Source organism: Aethina tumida, chromosome 6 (assembly GCF_024364675.1).
Source record: "Aethina tumida isolate Nest 87 chromosome 6, icAetTumi1.1, whole genome shotgun sequence".
In the NCBI taxonomy this organism is placed as follows: domain Eukaryota; kingdom Metazoa; phylum Arthropoda; class Insecta; order Coleoptera; family Nitidulidae; genus Aethina; species Aethina tumida.
Window position 1 is genome coordinate 19639859 of NC_065440.1, and position 16591 is coordinate 19656449.

The window sequence follows — 16591 nt, forward strand, 5'->3', positions numbered from 1 at the left end:
AACTGAAACGAAAGTCCGTTTAAATAATCCATCTTATTAATATTTATACAAAAACTGAATTCTTATGTTATTTACAAAATCATTTTAAATCTAGTTTAACAAATTACAACAGCACATAATTAATAATCATCATGAGTAATTTGAGTCCAATAAGAATGAAAACGCCGACTAGACAATAATGCGCAACCATAACTTTGTATAGTTTAACGTATCCTTTAGGAATCGTTTCCAGTGGATCCTTGAGCAGATAAACCCGAGCGCCTCGGACGTACGTGTAAAAGTACGCGTCCCACGACAGATTTTTCATGGTGAATTCGAACAAGTCGCGGTCCGGTTTCTTCATCGTCTTCCACAGTCGCTGTGTGTTGCAGTTTTTGAAGTCCCACTCGCGAAGGCAAAAGTAAGAGATGACGTTCGAGAATTTGTTGATTTTTTGGTAACCTTTCACCAGACTGCAAAATAATTATGTGTGAGAGTTTTTAAACGGTGGTAAAGGTAAATTATGTGTCTGTCGACTTACAGAGGTTTTTTACCGATGCAAACGGCTGCGAAATCGATTATGTGCGCCGGTATTGTTTGGAAAAAGAACACCGCCAACGTGTGCAGGAACAAATTCGGTCTGATTGCGAAAAAGTAATGCCACAGAATCATCTCCGATGGAATTTGTTTCGAGTGTTTTTCGCTCAGCTCCTTGAAGTTGTCTGCGAAACAATAAACCGTATCAATGTAACGGTTATATTTTTGAAAACAATCAATCAGTTACTTACTCCAAGTTATCGGCCTTTCAGGCGTGCACACGTAATTGTAAATCGGTATTTGTTTGTCTTCCTTGGTCTCTTCATTTTGCGTTTCTTGATTTGCGTTCAGTGTTCTGAAATTATGAAAAAAACACGCGTCATGTTTATATGAAAGAAAATGGAAACAATATACTATACTTTTTGTTGGCAACGTCCCAAACGGCTGCCAGAGCAGCGTTTACTACATAATCTGCAGGCACCATGTCCGCATGATTTTCACCCTTTCCGTAAATCGAACGCAACAAGCCCAAAGCGGCGCCCATAAAAATGCCAGTGGCACCGTAAAAATTATCAATCCACCCGGAGACTGGCTCTTTCACCGAACCGATAACTAACAACAAATCATTTTTATGTTAATTAATTTGACGAAGGGGGGGGGGGGGTTTTGGAACTTACTGATGGAAGGTCTGATGATCCCTATGGGCAAATGTTTCCCTTCTTCTTTGACCACGTTTTCGGCGATCGCTTTCGTGAACACGTACGTGTTTGGATATTTGCCCAACAAGCTGAAACCGACTAGATTCAGTAAAGTATCGTGTGTAGTGTAAAGTGTTTGTTAGTTGTTACATCGGTGTGATCTCGTCCAACTTTTCTTCCTCCAAACATTCGACCAACGTCAACAGTTTCTCACCGGTCAGCGGAGGGGTGTAAAACTTTTCGTCGATGTCCTTACGAATGCAATTGGAGAAGGCCGTCGACATGTAGACGATGGCCCTCAGGTTCTTCATCGCCCTCGACATCCGCAACAGGTCACGCACTGCCCTCACGTTTATACACGTCGCCGTCTTCAGTTTCTCGTCGAAGCGGACCGTCGCGGCGCAGTGAATTACGTAGTTCACTTCCGCGACCAGCTTCCGTTTGTCGTCCGGGTTCAGGCCTACATCCGGTTCGGAACAGTCGCCTGGTATTGCGAACACTTTGTTGGCGAAGTCCGGACGCTTCCTTTTCAGCGGCTCAAAGCACTTTACGAGGGCATAATAATTATCTTTTTAAATCTGTTCATATACGTTATTATAAGTAAGTGTATCGTGGAAAAATTTTATTCATTTACCTTTATTTTAATTTATAACATAAGTTTTATATATTGTTTATCACATTTTCTGCTATATATGTAAATTGTAAATAAATTATTCCTTTCGTAATTTGCCGGAGCAATAAAATCAACTTGGAAAACACATTAAGAATGACTTGTTTAGGAACCTGTAATCTTTATAAAATGTATTTATTCTAGATGACGCAAATTTATTCAAAAATTCATATTAGATAGATTTTTCATATTTTAAAAATGTCAAATAATTTTAATTTAATAAAAAAATGTAATAATAATATTATATAATTATTAAATTAATTAATAAATTGTATGTTTTAATTTTCTTATCTAAACGTTTTAAAATTAACAGCTAAATCGACAAAAACAGTGTTGTACAAAACAATTAGATAATAAATAATTGGAGAGTCAGCATCATTTATTAATTACTTACCGGTTCGTTGAAGATTTCCTCAAGTCTCTTTTCGATTTCCTTGCCCTTCTTCGGCCGAACGAGGATGTAGATTTTGATGTTGTCGACGACACGGAGGAGTTTCTCGACCACCAATCTCCCGATGAAGCCGGTCGCTCCGGTGACGAAGACGGTGGAGTTTTCGTAAAACTGTTGAATATCACTCGGTTCGTCGTGGTGCACCATGTCCGAATAGGTGATGTCGCCTCCCTCGCGTTCCAACATCTACACTCAAAAAGCGCAAAAACTAAATGTGAAGAAGATTCGACTGGCACCGGCGTTTGTTTGCATTTTCTTATATTAATTTTCCATCAAGGCTGCCAGACCGATTAGCATTAAGTACGATAAATAAACATTTAAAGTGAAATTTAGCAGGTAAAACGAGTACGTGTACGACTCGATTCGATTCGATTCGATTCGATTCGATTCGATTTTGTAACCGAATTGAATTATTGGAAAGTTTTCAGAGGTAGAAAAATACCTATAGAATATCTGAAACATGTTCTAATAGTTAGATAACGGACCCAAGAAACTCGGTCAACTTGTCGTTATCGTTCGACTAACGAGGGGGTAACAAATTGTTTTCGATAGAATTCCGTTCATTACGAATATCATTAATATAGTTATAACGAGGGGCGACAAAGAGAGAGACATATGGGGATAAAGACGGATACACGTGAGATGGTTCTTGCGAGGTCGAGTTATTGATCAGGTACTCGAGAAAACGACGACGACGTCTAAGGATAACCACTAGTACTTGACTTTATTTTTGTTGTTGATCTTATGGTTCAAAGTTTGCATTTTTTTACATTATTCATCTGAACGATCACGTAGAGTCTCCGTATTTCTTCAGCTGTAGCTCTTAAAATATTTACACTGTACTATTTGACTGTTAAAAAATAGTTAAACGCCAACAGCAAATTCTAGAATCTAGTGATATACGTAAATAACTGTTTAATATCAATCAATGTGTTTAGATCGAAATTTGAAAAAGTTTTCCTTTCACAACGTGCAGCATTGCAACAAAAGAATTTTGATGTGCATAATCCTGGTTTCGAAATAGTGCTGATCCGTTTGAATAATTGTTGAACCGATCGCAATTTCTTGCTTAAAATTAATGATCAAGCTGTTTTTATTATGTAAGACAATTAAATAGGAATGTGCGAAAATTGTGTGTTGTGACTCTTTTTCAGTAAAAGAACTGAACGACATTGACACAGACACAGACTGCCTTAAATTACCTGATGACTTCATATTGAACACGTTTTTACCATTTTACTTTATATTTAATGAAATATTCAATAGCAACACTTTAAGAATTACTTATTAATTTTGATACGCCACCTTCAATTTGATTTTCACTGAGGACACCGAAAAACACACAACTGGAACTGGAACTGGAACTGGAACTGGAAAACGAATGATTTGGTGCGATTTAGTCGAGCGATTGCGCCGATTTGCTGAAACGGATTTTAGAATGAATTGCGCGAATGGAAATCGGGCCCCACTTTGTTCGGATACGAATCTAAAGCGGAAAACGCAACCTCTTGTGTTTTAATCAATTAAACAATTGCACGTACTCATACACACGAGACACACACACGCAGAACCTTGACGAAATGTCGAGATGATTTCTGGGCTATTTCACGGGTTCCACTGAATCTTTATCTCTATTAATTTACGTTGTTTGTTTTCGTGGTTTTGCCATTTTAAATTCACGGTCAGTAGTTAGGTAGTTGGGTTTAGATGACTACAACATCCATAAATCCATCCATCTTTCAAATTATTATAATGTGCGATAATAAAATTTCAGGAAGAACATTCATTCCATTCATTCCACAATGTTAATTAATGCAACAAATATATTTTTACCTGTTCCCTCCCAATCTCATTAATTATTCCATTAAATTGACGCATTTATGCATTGCAAATAAATTTAAACATACAGAAACAATGTGAAACACATTTTTAAAAAGAATTAAAAAGAATTAGCATAAGTTCACGTTCACGACCCGAAAAAATGCATTAATGAAATCGTTTTAAACTTCGTTTTGACCTGTTGCAATTTCGCACACTGTTACTTTAATTACTTTTATGGATAGAACACAATTGAACATAGAAAACTAATTTCGGTTCAATTCGTTAGAACATTTCACATTCTCCAACTTTCTGACGTAATAAATTAAACACATTTTTAATCCAACCACTAGAATTTATTTAACTGTATACTGTATACTGTATACTGTATACTAGATACTAAGTAAACTAAATGTCTATAAAAAAGCGTAAAAACATCTTAAGGAAGAATCTTAATGTGAAGTAAAATACAAATACAGCAACGCCTGTCAAGAAGTAATGAATGTACTTGAGGACTTTCAGTTTGTTTTTGGCTTTTTCGACGCTGCTCATGTCGTCCTTGAGTATGTAAACTCTGATCCCTTTCGTGTAAAACTCGAAGTAACTCTCCCAATCGATGTCCGACAGATCAAAGTTGAATAACTCTCGATCTTTTCTCGTCATTCCTTTTAGCAGCTCCTGGTTGTTGGAGTCGTTGAACGTCCACGACTTGTTCATGAAATATTCAATGTTGCCCGAGTAATTTTCCATTTTTGCATAAAATTGAACCAAACTGAAACAATTAAAGTTGAATAATAATCAAAGGGTTGTACGTCCTTGCTTTTACCCCGCATTTTTGCCCATCATCTTCAAAACTAAATCGGTGAGCAAGGCAGGAAAATAATGCAACATCAGTTTGAGCAATAAATAAGCGTAAACGCATTTTGTCATAATTTTATAAGGGTACCACATAATTTTATTAGATGGGGAGTCCAAATTGTATTTGTGCATTATCTCCCCCAATTTGCTCCACTTAATCGGGTTTTTTGGGGAGGAGACGCAGTTGAAGATCGGAACCTTTTCTTTTTGATAAACCTTTTCCAATCTGTCGTAGTCCCTGTTAAAACAACAACGATTAATTAATTCAAGGCAACAATTGTTGGATGTATTAACCTGTATTCATTAACGGCCCATCCGGCTGCAATCACGTTATTGATGGCATAATCAGCGGTCACAACGTCACCAACAACATTGTCATCTCCGTAGAAGACTCTCATCATTCCCAATCCAACACCTATTAAAACTCCTGTGGGGCCGTGGCAGCTGTCTATGTACCCCCTAATTGGCTCGTGATTTGTTGAAATAACTAAAAATTAATAGATTAACCGGTTATTGCGGTGGAAAAATATTATGTTACTTGAGGAAACTCGTACTAAAGCCACTGGCAGTTTACCACACTCGTTTTTAATTAGATTTTCGGCCAAAGCCATCGAAAATGTGAAGCTGCTGGGCCAGTTTTCGGTCACTCTGAAACATAACGTTATTATTTTATTATAATCTATTTAAAATTCGTTACTGTTTGTATTTTTCGAGGCCATTTAATCCATGAGCGTCCACACTATTAACCAACTCCTCCACATCGACGCCTACGTCATAGAACTTTTCATCAATTTCTTCTTTAGTACAGTTCGAATAGGCTGTAGAAACCAAAACTAGTGACTGAAACAAATTCAAAACAAATTAAAGATACTTTTACAAGTAAGAAAAATATACTTTGAGCTTCTTCATGGATCGACCGATGTCCAAGAGTTCTTGAACTCCTTTAACGTTCGTCCTGATGGCCTCCACAATTGTCTGGTTGATTTTGGCAGCGGCAGCCGTGTGGAAAACGCATTGAACATCTCGTACCATTTCTCTCAAGATCTTCTCGTCGATTCCCAAATTCATTTGTTGCATATCACCTTCGACCACCACGATCTTTTCCAACGCAGATGAGTTCGTCCTTTTAATACCGTCAAAAATCTGCAAAATACAACAAAAATAAACCGAAATTTATCGACATCGGACTGTTTCTAACCGGACACTTGAACAATTCTTGGAGCCTTTCGTCTGCATTCTTCTTCTCCTTTTTTCTGATCAGCAGATAAACTTTTTCTACGGTGGTGGATCTCAACAGTTTCTCGAGCAGCAGTTTGCCTAGGAAGCCGGTGCCACCGGTGATGAAGACGCATTTTTCGGCGTAATATTCTTGTACCTGGCTCTGTTCCATCTTGAAGACCGTCTCGCACTAAACCGTCGACGATGAACAATGGGAATTTGCATTTTTTTTAATTCATGCGTCGAGCGTTTAGGGTTAAAAGGGTCAATCGTCATGTTGACGCACTGCTATTTTAATAAAGGTGATTTTTTATAGAAAGGAACTTATAAATGTGTGAACAATAATTGGAATTAACACATACGTTTCATTATTTGTTTATGACTGAGTAATACTGTTTTATTACCGGCATAAAAGACAATTATTTATGATATAATAAAACAATACGTTCATTTTAAAACATATTTATTCAAAATATGTACATTATATTTAAAACAAAATCAAGTTTTATTAGCAGATTTTGTTAAACTATTTATTCTCGTTATTTGATGATTAAATAAATAAATAAATCAACACGCCGAACGTCCCTCGTATACGATTAAAAACGTGGACCAATCAGGTAGCGACAACAAACCGATTTGACAGATCACAATCGCAGCGGTTCACTTCTGTCAACGTGTTAACATATTCATTAGAAAAATAACATTTACTTTCGAAACTTGTACGTAAACGTAACGGTACGTTTCTAAAATCATTTGTGATTAACTTTTAATTCAATTCGATTTATTATCGTGTCAGATTTTTTGTTATTTAACTTTCTAACCTTACAAAACCGGGCATAACCTATAAATTTTTTAGCGATGGATTTTAGAATTTTGGTGTTGACGTTGTTCTCGTCGATTATCGCAGTCAACAGTTTAAAACAAGGAGAATGCGAAGGTAAAATTTGTCATAAAATATTAGAGTTTATTTACATTTTTTTTTCCTGGCAGTTTGTGTGAAAGTTTTGGACAGATTCCGGGAATCATTAAGCGACAGCGTCAAATCAGAGCCGAAAAAGATCGAAGAAGAATTCAGAGCATTCTGTAAAGCGGTTAAAAAAGACAAGGAAAACAGATTCGTAAGTGTATTAAAATGCCCCCCAATTCACTTGTATTACCCCAATCTTTGTAGTGTTACTATTTGGGTGGTTTGGAAGAGAGCGCGACCGGAATCCTGAGCGAAATGTCCAAACCTCTCTCGTGGTCTATGCCGTCAGATAAAATTTGCGAGAAGCTGAGGAAAAAGGACCAACAAGTGTGCGAGTTACGTTACGACGTCGAAATCGATTTGAAGACTGTTGATTTGAAGAAATTGAAAGTCAGAGATTTGAAAAAGATCATCAATGACTGGGGCGAGGATTGCACCGGATGCATCGAAAAGAGCGAGTACATTAAGAGAATTGAGGAGCTGAAATCTGTGCACACTGAACTTTAAACAAGTGGACTCTCAAGTGTCTTTTTTCTTTTTTCCTTTTTCCTTTTTTCCTTCAATACCAAAGGGTGAGATTTGTTTTCCAGGCCCGTTAATAAAACACTTAGGGAATTTTTTATTAATTAAGGTTATTTATAATGTATTTATATTTGTAAAAAAATTAAACAATACAATAGTTTTACAAGTTTTATTTCATCAAGTCATCATATCAGAGGAACCAATTGAAAACGCTGAAAACAATATAAAGAAAGGCGACAAGTAGAACAGTAACCAAAGTGTAATGGAGGGTTTTCAGTTTTTTTATTGTTTGCTGATCGTCGAAATCTCCAGAGTTGTCCATTAAAATATATTTTTTGATACCACGTATGCTGTTAAAAATTATTTCGTTCCAATTGATTTTTTTCACATCAAAGTTGTATAATTTCTTATCTTCTTCACTCATAGAATTGTATAATTTCGTCGTGTTCGTCGCCGTAAAGTACCATTCATTTACCACGAAAAATTTCAATACCTTTCGTAACTTTAGGAATTTATTGTAGGATTTTACCAATCTGAAAATGGTTGGGGTATAGTTAACTTTTGCTAATTTATATGCAATACTTACATAGGTTTTCCTCCGATAATTTTAACAATAAAATCAATAAAATGATAAGGAACCGTGTGTAAAAGAAAGCCATAAGCAGCCAATAAAATTTCAGAGTGCGTGTTTATAACGAATGGATACCAAAGACGTTTCTGTACCGTCATGCTTAGAGCAAATTGGCTGCACTTCTCATAGTATTCGCCCAGTTTTATTGGGTTTAAACTTGAGGTCACACAATTAAACACGGAAAATGTGTTATTCTGGCCGGATTTTCTAAAAAACTCTTAAATAAAAAAGAATTGTTTAATTTAAAATAGAAGCTCTACCGTTTTCTGTCGATGTCCCAGCCAACTGCCAGCGTCTCATTGACGACGTAATCTAAAGGAATAGCGTCTAGAACATAATCAGTCCTCCACATAATGCTCCTGACAAATCCTAAACCTATTGCGACGCACAATCCTGTTATACCAATTAAATTGTCCACGTAGCCAGGAATTGGTTCCTTTTCGGCTGCCGTCACTGAAAATCTAACATTATTCAATATATTCTAAGCGGTTTCGATTAAAATAATAAACCTATGGAGGGTCGTATGATGCTAATGGGCAAATCCGAACATTCCTGCTGTACAACATGCTCGGCAATGTTTTTGGTGAACACATACGTGTTGGCGTATCCTCCCAACAATCTAAAACACACATTGAAACGTCCGGTGCAACAACTCTCGGCAACAATTCATTTTGTAGTACCTTTCGGTCACTTCAGTCAACAAAGAATGATCAATGTTCTCCACCAATGCGAACAACTTGTCGGGTAACATGGCAGGGTCGTAAACGACCTCGTCCACTTGTCGTCTCGTGGAGTTGGCGTAAGCGGTGGAGACGTGCACGAAAGACAACAAATTGGGCATTTGCTTGGCGATTTGGAGCAGGTCTCTGGTAGCACGAACGTTGATCTTTGCTGCTAAGGCGATGTGCTCGTCGAAGTTTATGGTGGCGGCGCAATGGAAGATGCAGTTCGTTTCTTTGATCAACGTTTTTACGTCTTCCGGACGGATTCCGGCGTTGGGGGACTGGCAATCGCCCGTTATTATCGTGATCTTGTCTCCGAAATTGGGGTTGATTTGACGTAGCTGGTCGTACACCTTAAGAAAATCACAAATTTGTTAGAAATTGTAACATTTTCGCGGTCACATCGAAAACTTACTGGTGACTTGAGGAGCTGTTCCAATCGAGTTTCCGCCGATTGTCCCCGCTTGGTCCTGACCAAAATATAAATTCTTTTGACGTTGAACGTCCTCAGACATTTCTCCAGCAGTACTTTGCCCAGAAATCCGGTCGCTCCGGTGACGAAAAGCGTCTTGCCCTCGTAAAAACTCTGGATGGGGGTGAGCGTTTCCAGCGCCGACATATTTTAGGCAAAAGTGCGTTTTCTATTTCCAAGTGGCTTTTTATGATGGTGCACTCGGAAAACAATTGTGCATTGTTTGTTTGGGATACATTATGCATTTTCTGCGAAGGTTGTTAACACAATCGAGGATCAGTGTTTTTTTATTGGAGACAATTGCGATTTGCAAATTACGAAATGTTTTGTAATTCTATAGTGACGGGGTAAAATTGAATTGATATCGAAACACTCAAATTCGCAGTGACCGCCTTCATGGAACTCGACCCGAACGACGAGAAAATACTGTTTGAAAGTCTGCCGTTGGATCTGACGTTCAGAAACTACAGACGGATCGAAGGTAGGTCGATCGATTGATCGGTCCAAAACTTCAAAACTGAATGTTGACGTAAAACGAGAGTGACACGCAAATTTTTCCTCCATGGAATATACACGCACCGACAAAGGCATCGTGGCCGATTTCTCTTTCAACAAACTGACCAACTTGAAGCTGGAAACCTTCTTGCAAAGTACTGAGCCGGATGAATACGAATCGATTTAATCCTAGTTGGTTTACAGATGTGGGAGTCGAAGGTGTGAGATCGACGAGGGTTCTGGGCACCCCGAAAAAAGCCGAAAACGACAAATATCTCACCAGATCGATCTGGCTGAACAACAATCGAATCAAAAGTCTGGGTGGATTCGATGTGTTAATCGACGCACTTTTGGTGCATCCGCAGCAGTTGATGTGGGTTGATTTGAGCTTCAACTACATACGAACCATCGACGAAGTATTGCTAACAACTAATTGCTAACGAGTTGGTGTAATTGCCGTTTCGTAGGTGTTATTAAAGTTCCCCAAATTGAAGATTTTGTACTTGCACGGTAACTGCATAACGGATCTGGACGAGATTTTCAAGTTGCGTGAACTGAAGGAGCTGCGCACCATCACTTTACAAGGAAATCCGATATCGAATCTGCCCAAATACAGGAACTACGTCATTTCCTCTTTACCACAGGTTTTTCTCACATCATGATTAATAAATTATTAATGTGCGACGTTCCCCTTAGATTTTCAATTTGGACTTTACTCCGGTATTGAAAACCGACAAAATGATGCCGCTGTTGCCTGAAGTTATTAAAAAAATCGAACAGAGCAAAAAACAGCAAGCCAAAGCTGCAAAGGAAGCTAAATAATTTGTTATCACTCTGAAAAATTTCAGTCGAACTACGAAAAGATCATATAAATACATTTTTAGATTTATTTGTTAAACCCCCCACAGAACAATAAAAAATTATGGTTCCAAAAAATATATTAAATATACAATTCTATGTTTTAATTTAATTTATTCATTTGTTGTGCTTATATAATATTAAATTTTTTATAATTTTTTTATGAGACTCAGTCTGTCATCCATTTTTGCATGAAACAGATAATATCAAATATATTATGCGTCAATTTTAACGAAATTTTAATTTTATTCGAATTTGAATGCGTAATTTAATCACGTTTAATTTAACTTAAGTGAATGAAAATTATTTATAACCATTTTAACAGTTATAAGAAAACATAACCTTGCTTTTTCTAACCTCAAATTTATCAACAATAAACAGTTATTAAAGTTAATTTTTTATGAGATAAAATTAAGAAGACATTTAAAATGAATCACATGTTCAAAACTATGGTAATTTGTTTTAAAGGTTCCACTAAAAAATCTTGAGGCGCCATTTATTTTTTAGGATTTCCCTACATTTCAACAAAATCTTACGAATGAAGATTGTTTAAGTTTCCTAGCATTTTTAGCGCAACAACCGAAAACAGTTTTACATTACAATTTTGAAAACTATTCAAAAATACTCATTCATTGTATAAAATGCATTTCAAATGAGGAAATGGAATTTATTATTGACGTTGTGGAATCTGGTACAATCATTTTAAATCATACATCGATAAAAGTGCAAAATAATTGGTTATTTAATGTTCTGATGCTCGTTTCAATGAGACACTTGAAGAACTTCACGGATCTAGTCTCCAAAACTAAATTACAATGTAAACTTTTTCAATTGACTCTTGACAACATCAAAGTTGATAATGTACTTAGTTTACATTTGTTGCGTCTGTTGGAAATGTTTTCAAAGTGTAAAAACGTTTGTTTAACGCAAGAAATACTCACAAACATATTGGAAACAATGAGCAAAGTCGCAGTTTCACCAATTACAGGATTTAAATATTATTCACAGAGTATTTCCAGATTTGCTCTGTTACAATTACCATATGAAACGTCCTCGAAATTGTGCAATTGGCATAATGTTCCAATTAGGAATGTCGACACACGCGATCTGATCAAGATTAATAATGTTTGGGACCAAAATTATATAGAAAAAATGCTGGAATTGTTCAAAACCAACGTGGACAGTAGAGAAGCCGGATTTATGTATGATAATTTGTTAAATCAAAGCTTTGAGGATTGGAAATCTAAAGTGTGGCCGTTTTTTAACGATTTTCATCACTTGGAAACTGACGGGTAAATAAAAATAAATATTCGATCTATAGATTAAAAATTACGTGTTCTTTTACAGCGAATTTTTCCAAAGTTTACTAAAATATGTTTTGCCGTTAACCGTAAAACGGTACAAGAGAGAATTTTATGAATTTTTATACTCCACGTCCAGAAATGACGTGATTAATGCTTGTGCTTTGTTCGAATTGAAAAAAATCACGTATCAAAATTACGATCATCATTTTAGGAAATATTTGCGTAATCCATCAACCAGATCAGTAGCTTTGAAAATTAGTACTTCTTATTTTAAGATAACACAAGAAATTACAAAAAATGATCAAGATTCAATTTTATTTTATTTATACTCGTGTCCGGATTTAAACGAAGCTGATACGAAACAATTGAAACGATTCTTTTCTCATTTATCTTTATATTCGCATTGGTGCTTTAAGAAAAACCAACTGGATAATTTAAAAACTATCAGACAGTTTCTTGATGAACTTTATAAATACTTTGTTAGTAGTTTTGCGACAAATTGTGATGTTGTATCGAAAGTTTTGTGTCTGCTTTTCGATTGTTTTGTCTGTGGCTACAAAGATTTAGATTTGTCGTATAATTTAGGAAAAAATGAACAATATAATCCTGGCGAAAATTTATCTTATGATTATTTAAACATAAAAAGTAGTTTTAACAATCAAATTCTAGTTAACATTATTAAGAGTTGCTTTAAAATTTCTGATGGTTACAGTTTTGATTTAACCACGTTAATTAGTAGACATTTTGATGGAATTTTAAATTTTGATATGATTAAAATCGTTGAAAAACTTTCAGAAATAATTAATTTGCAATCTTGCGAAAAGGTAAAAAATTACACCAAGTTGTCTAATTTAAAATCTAATACTATAGACAAAATTTTAATTAATTACCATAGTGTGTTAACTGAAGATTTGGTTAAAGATATCCACAGTTTATTCAAAGCAGTGTTGTATCAAGAAATAATGATCGTAGTTGAGTTTAACTCGAAGACAACAATTTTGAAAACAGCACAAGTTATTTCGGACATATTAGGACAAGAAAACTTTCGATTGTTAAATAGCAAAAGCACAAAAGTCCTCGAAACATTCATAAACGTAAGTAATTATTAGTATCAGTAATTTAACGCTTGATTACGTTTCAAAATATTTGTTTCCCTTAAGAACACCCTCGAATTGATTCGAACAGTCTTTCCTCAACTAACAACGCAAGAAAAACAAAATATTTTCGACATACTGACGAAAATAATCCAGATGAGCAACATGAAACGCCCCGTATCTTTGTCAGTGGGAGTGATGGCACTTTACGGCGGCCCCGAAGACCAAAATTTACGTATTAAACTACTTGGAGACGCCCTAAATTTAGTTTGTCAAAGTCCCGAATTACTGAACGTGAAGATTCGAAGAAACCCTCAATGTCGACTGGTCATACACGCTTTAAGCGCACACGAACAAAACTCTGAAAAAGTAACAAAATTTAAGCGTAAATGAGCAATATTACTATATAAAAAATATCATTTTTCAGCCGCTGTTGCATTGGAGCATGGAACATTTGATAGAAATACTCTGTAAGTTGGATTCATCCGATTCATCCATCGCCTCAAGTTGCCATTGTTTGGAGCTGTTGATTTCGGACAACACGATTCAGAATCACACCATGGTTTATCTGGAGCGAATCATTAGATGTACCATTCATCTTTTCGATAAGGACAATTGGAACGTACGTAACGCACAAATGCAACTGATCAAAGTTATTATCGAACGGTATTTTGGCGTGGCTGCTGCTAAAAGTTGTAGGCCAAAGAATATTTTAGATTTGATTATTGTCTATCCCAACTTGCGTGATTATTTTTCTTCTTTACTCCAAACTATGGATGTGAACAAAAAGTCTGTTATGGCATGTTTGTACATAAGCGAAAGCAACTTCCACAACACGATTTCCCATGATCAAAGTATGGAGGAGACGAAATGTATATTTAAAACGTGTTTGGAAAAGAATTTATTGGAGTTTTCTGGGTATTATGGGGAATTAATTTCACATTCACTTACTGCTATGTGTCCGGATGATGAGATTGAACGAGACTTTGAACAAACCGTTGAACAGATTATAGAAAATAATTACAGTCTATGTGTTTTAAAAAATTTCCTGGTCAAACTAGAAGAGTTGTACTTGAAATATTCCAAAAAACATAAATTGAAATGTTACTTGGATAAATTAGTTTTACATTTACAACCGGAAGAGGAACCACTGAATTTTTTACTCTACAGAGTTCTGCCAGCAAATCAAATATTGTCCCAACTGAATGATAAAAACTACAACAATTTTCAGGACAGAATTTGGTTACATAACAATTTAATAACTGTTGATTACTCCAACTGTGACGTCTTAAAATATGTACTTGAAAACAACATTGGTGATAGTTTAAGGGTGAAAATTTTGAATATTGTGGCCAGTCAGCAACATTGTTTGGACAATGGGACAATGGTGTTGAAAGTTCTTGTTTCAAACATGTTAAAGTCCAGCAATAAATATTTAATATCTTGTTACTACAATACAATTTTGTTGTTAATCAAAAAAAGTGAGATTCATTTTTATCCAGAACTGAGACAATTTTATTCTACCGAAAACTTGTATAAAATTATGGTTTTAATTATATTTATCAGTTGTGGACAAACTAATAAAACAAATTTAGATTTGGAGTTTGTTGAACGTTGCGTAGAAATTTACAAAAAAGAATATAATAACGAAGTAATCGCCTCTAGTTTAAAATATTTGTTCTCATGTTTATGTTGCGAGAAACTGAAATTGGATGTTCTAAAAATCGCATTTTGTTTGTTTTTAAACGTAGAAACCAACACGGAAATTTGTGATTTCTTTAACTGTACAATGAACGAATTTTATTCCATTCCTATTTTAAGCCTGAAACACTTTTTAACTTACGAAAATCTGATCAAACATTTGAGCCATTTAAACGTAGGGAAATTTCTAAAAGAAATTCACGATTTTACGACTAATTTGAATGACGTTTTTTCGGATTCCGACACGTTTTATTTAGTACAAAACGACTCTGTTGTACCTAAAAGTTTGTTAGTTAAGATTTTGTACATTTGTATGTCTGAATATATGGATAATTGTTTTTATTGCGTTTTATTAACTAAACGTTTTACGGGACAAATAACGACAAGAACAAAAAAAAAAAAAAAAAAAAATAAAAGAAGAGGTAAAAACCCGAAAAATGTGTTTTTGTGCGTGTCCAACACATTTGAAGACACTTGTTGTGTTTTCCGAATTATAAAAACAGGGAGCGAAAACATCCTGTGAAATTGGGGCAATAAATCACTTTGAAAAGTCGATGGGCGTTCACACATCTGTTTAAACCATCGCCGGCTTAATTGAAAACGCACAGTTTGACACTTGTTAGTCAGAACGCAACCAGCCAATGTCCCAACATGGATTTTATGCGTTACGAACAAAACTTCGCCGTTAACAATAACAACAACAACAACAACAACAACAATAATAATAATAATAATCATAATAATATTAATAACAGTAGTGGTGGTAGTAGAAAGCGTGGTGGTGTTTTGAAAAGTGTGTGCCAAGATGATTTCCAAGTGCCGGTGAAACAACGCAGTCAGGCGAACGCACGTGAAAGGGACAGAACGCACAGGTAACAACAGGATCGATTGTACTCAAATCGTGACGATTTGCTGGAGATCTTCATGTTTCAGTGTGAACACTGCTTTCTCCACGTTGAGGACGTTGATTCCCACCGAGCCCAAAGACAGGAAGCTGAGCAAAATCGAAACATTACGACTGGCTTCCAGTTACATCTCTCACTTGGGCACTCAACTTATCGCAGGTTTCGTTTCTTTATTTGTTTGCCTCTTGACGAATTAAATTTACAGAGTAGACGATCGTTTTAGGTCCGATAGAGCAGCCTTGCTTAAGAATCGCAAAGGCAGAGGATCAAGATCGACATCAAGTCTGTACGTTTTGTATAGCGCACAAGAAGACGCCGGTAATTGTTGTCGTACAATGTGTTGTTTATTATTATTATTATTATTAATAAAAAAATGATTGCAGAAGACGACAGAAGGTAGACCGGAGACGTTCGATTGTTCCAGTTTTGAAGCTCAAATTTTTTTGTCCCCCACCTCCCCCAATCAAATCTTAACGACGACGGAGCTGAACAACATTTATTATCAACAATAAGGGATCGTTGCCACTCAGCCATGTACTTAATAAAACATTTGACACAACCGAAAACGAATTTGAATTTATTTACGCACTCGTCCAATTAGAGCAGTTTTATTTTCGTGATTAATCGACGCTAAATTGACGTTTATGTAGTTTTAATTGTTTTATTTTTTCGAACGGGGTCAAATTTTTGT

At 35.8% G+C, this 16591-nt stretch overlaps 6 protein-coding genes across 12 annotated transcripts; 4 read left to right on the plus strand and 2 right to left on the minus strand.

Annotated features, from left to right (window-relative positions):
- Positions 1–8: 8 nt before the first annotated feature.
- On the minus strand, positions 9–3932 carry LOC109604194 (fatty acyl-CoA reductase wat). Its single transcript, XM_020020725.2, has 9 exons — positions 3877–3932; positions 3641–3756; positions 2279–2521; positions 1365–1759; positions 1194–1303; positions 936–1128; positions 768–871; positions 521–701; positions 9–452 (listed from the first exon to the last, which is right to left on the minus strand). Exons 1-9 carry the CDS (start codon positions 3878–3880, stop codon positions 104–106), a joined length of 1695 nt encoding a protein of 564 aa, XP_019876284.2. The 5' UTR covers positions 3881–3932; the 3' UTR covers positions 9–103.
- A 605-nt stretch (positions 3933–4537) lies between these two features.
- On the minus strand, positions 4538–9729 carry LOC109604191 (uncharacterized). The gene is made up of 14 exons (XM_020020719.2): positions 9487–9729; positions 9030–9424; positions 8859–8968; positions 8610–8802; positions 8305–8556; positions 7919–8251; positions 7436–7502; positions 6210–6419; positions 5906–6154; positions 5709–5851; positions 5550–5659; positions 5306–5498; positions 4980–5249; positions 4538–4925 (listed from the first exon to the last, which is right to left on the minus strand). Exons 1-14 carry the CDS (start codon positions 9688–9690, stop codon positions 4562–4564), a joined length of 3093 nt encoding a protein of 1030 aa, XP_019876278.2. The 5' UTR covers positions 9691–9729; the 3' UTR covers positions 4538–4561.
- LOC109604192 (mesencephalic astrocyte-derived neurotrophic factor homolog) lies at positions 6807–7877 on the plus strand. 2 transcript variants are annotated; one of them, XM_020020720.2, is made up of 4 exons: positions 6807–6964; positions 7086–7166; positions 7220–7347; positions 7401–7877. In XM_020020720.2, the coding sequence occupies exons 2-4, from the start codon at positions 7088–7090 to the stop codon at positions 7701–7703; spliced, it is 510 nt and encodes a 169-aa protein (XP_019876279.1). In that variant the 5' UTR covers positions 6807–6964; positions 7086–7087; the 3' UTR covers positions 7704–7877. The 2 variants fall into 2 exon arrangements, with proteins under 2 accessions (XP_019876279.1, XP_019876281.1); XM_020020722.2 differs by lacking the exon at positions 6807–6964 and having other exon boundaries at positions 6972–7166.
- A 56-nt stretch (positions 9730–9785) lies between the features above and the next one.
- LOC109604199 (leucine-rich repeat-containing protein 51) lies at positions 9786–11003 on the plus strand. 2 transcript variants are annotated; one of them, XM_020020733.2, is made up of 4 exons: positions 9786–10024; positions 10243–10454; positions 10506–10682; positions 10735–11003. In XM_020020733.2, the coding sequence occupies exons 1-4, from the start codon at positions 9940–9942 to the stop codon at positions 10858–10860; spliced, it is 600 nt and encodes a 199-aa protein (XP_019876292.1). In that variant the 5' UTR covers positions 9786–9939; the 3' UTR covers positions 10861–11003. The 2 variants fall into 2 exon arrangements, with proteins under 2 accessions (XP_019876292.1, XP_019876291.1); XM_020020732.2 differs by lacking the exon at positions 9786–10024 and adding an exon at positions 10034–10193.
- Positions 11004–11308: 305 nt separating this feature from the next.
- Positions 11309–15518, plus strand: LOC109604188 (uncharacterized). Of its 3 annotated transcripts, none has more exons than XM_049968805.1 (5): positions 11309–11348; positions 11404–12188; positions 12244–13294; positions 13361–13663; positions 13722–15518. In XM_049968805.1, exons 1-5 carry the CDS (start codon positions 11325–11327, stop codon positions 15516–15518), a joined length of 3960 nt encoding a protein of 1319 aa, XP_049824762.1. In that variant the 5' UTR covers positions 11309–11324. The 3 variants fall into 3 exon arrangements, with proteins under 3 accessions (XP_049824762.1, XP_049824765.1, XP_049824764.1); XM_049968808.1 differs by having other exon boundaries at positions 11331–12188; positions 12244–13024; positions 13096–13294; XM_049968807.1 differs by having other exon boundaries at positions 11331–12188.
- Positions 15504–16467, plus strand: LOC109604198 (transcription factor 21). Of its 3 annotated transcripts, none has more exons than XM_020020730.2 (4): positions 15504–15867; positions 15914–16059; positions 16124–16218; positions 16284–16467. In XM_020020730.2, the coding sequence occupies exons 1-4, from the start codon at positions 15647–15649 to the stop codon at positions 16410–16412; spliced, it is 591 nt and encodes a 196-aa protein (XP_019876289.2). In that variant the 5' UTR covers positions 15504–15646; the 3' UTR covers positions 16413–16467. The 3 variants fall into 3 exon arrangements, with proteins under 3 accessions (XP_019876289.2, XP_019876290.2, XP_049824766.1); XM_020020731.2 differs by having other exon boundaries at positions 15929–16059; XM_049968809.1 differs by having other exon boundaries at positions 15647–15867; positions 16287–16467.
- Positions 16468–16591: the final 124 nt, after the last annotated feature.

Excerpts from the sequence above, each read along its gene's own strand:
- LOC109604194 (XM_020020725.2), bottom strand. Across the intron at positions 1,304-1,364 it reads TTGGACGAGATCACACCGAT|CTTGTTGGGCAAATATCCAA; the intron begins GTAACAACTAAC and ends AGTCGGTTTCAG. Across the intron at positions 453-520 it reads TGCATCGGTAAAAAACCTCT|TCTGGTGAAAGGTTACCAAA; the intron begins GTAAGTCGACAG and ends ATTATTTTGCAG.
- LOC109604192 (XM_020020720.2), top strand. The coding sequence starts at position 7,088 with ATGGATTTTAGAATTTTGGTGTTGACGTTGTTCTCGTCGATTATCGCA. Across the intron at positions 7,167-7,219 it reads AAAACAAGGAGAATGCGAAG|TTTGTGTGAAAGTTTTGGAC; the intron begins GTAAAATTTGTC and ends TTTTCCTGGCAG. Across the intron at positions 7,348-7,400 it reads AAGACAAGGAAAACAGATTC|TGTTACTATTTGGGTGGTTT; the intron begins GTAAGTGTATTA and ends CAATCTTTGTAG.
- LOC109604191 (XM_020020719.2), bottom strand. The coding sequence starts at position 9,690 with ATGTCGGCGCTGGAAACGCTCACCCCCATCCAGAGTTTTTACGAGGGC. Across the intron at positions 7,503-7,918 it reads GTTTTCAGCGTTTTCAATTG|CTTCTCGCAAATTTTATCTG; the intron begins GTTCCTCTGATA and ends CTTTTTCCTCAG. Across the intron at positions 4,926-4,979 it reads ATGATGGGCAAAAATGCGGG|TTTGGTTCAATTTTATGCAA; the intron begins GTAAAAGCAAGG and ends TAATTGTTTCAG.
- LOC109604199 (XM_020020732.2), top strand. The coding sequence starts at position 10,106 with ATGGAATATACACGCACCGACAAAGGCATCGTGGCCGATTTCTCTTTC. Across the intron at positions 10,455-10,505 it reads ACATACGAACCATCGACGAA|GTGTTATTAAAGTTCCCCAA; the intron begins GTATTGCTAACA and ends GCCGTTTCGTAG. Across the intron at positions 10,683-10,734 it reads TCATTTCCTCTTTACCACAG|ATTTTCAATTTGGACTTTAC; the intron begins GTTTTTCTCACA and ends CGTTCCCCTTAG.
- LOC109604188 (XM_049968805.1), top strand. The coding sequence starts at position 11,325 with ATGAATCACATGTTCAAAACTATG. Across the intron at positions 11,349-11,403 it reads ATCACATGTTCAAAACTATG|GATTTCCCTACATTTCAACA; the intron begins GTAATTTGTTTT and ends TTTATTTTTTAG. Across the intron at positions 12,189-12,243 it reads CATCACTTGGAAACTGACGG|CGAATTTTTCCAAAGTTTAC; the intron begins GTAAATAAAAAT and ends GTTCTTTTACAG.
- LOC109604198 (XM_020020730.2), top strand. The coding sequence starts at position 15,647 with ATGGATTTTATGCGTTACGAACAAAACTTCGCCGTTAACAATAACAAC. Across the intron at positions 15,868-15,913 it reads GAAAGGGACAGAACGCACAG|ATCTTCATGTTTCAGTGTGA; the intron begins GTAACAACAGGA and ends GATTTGCTGGAG. Across the intron at positions 16,060-16,123 it reads GGGCACTCAACTTATCGCAG|GTCCGATAGAGCAGCCTTGC; the intron begins GTTTCGTTTCTT and ends CGATCGTTTTAG.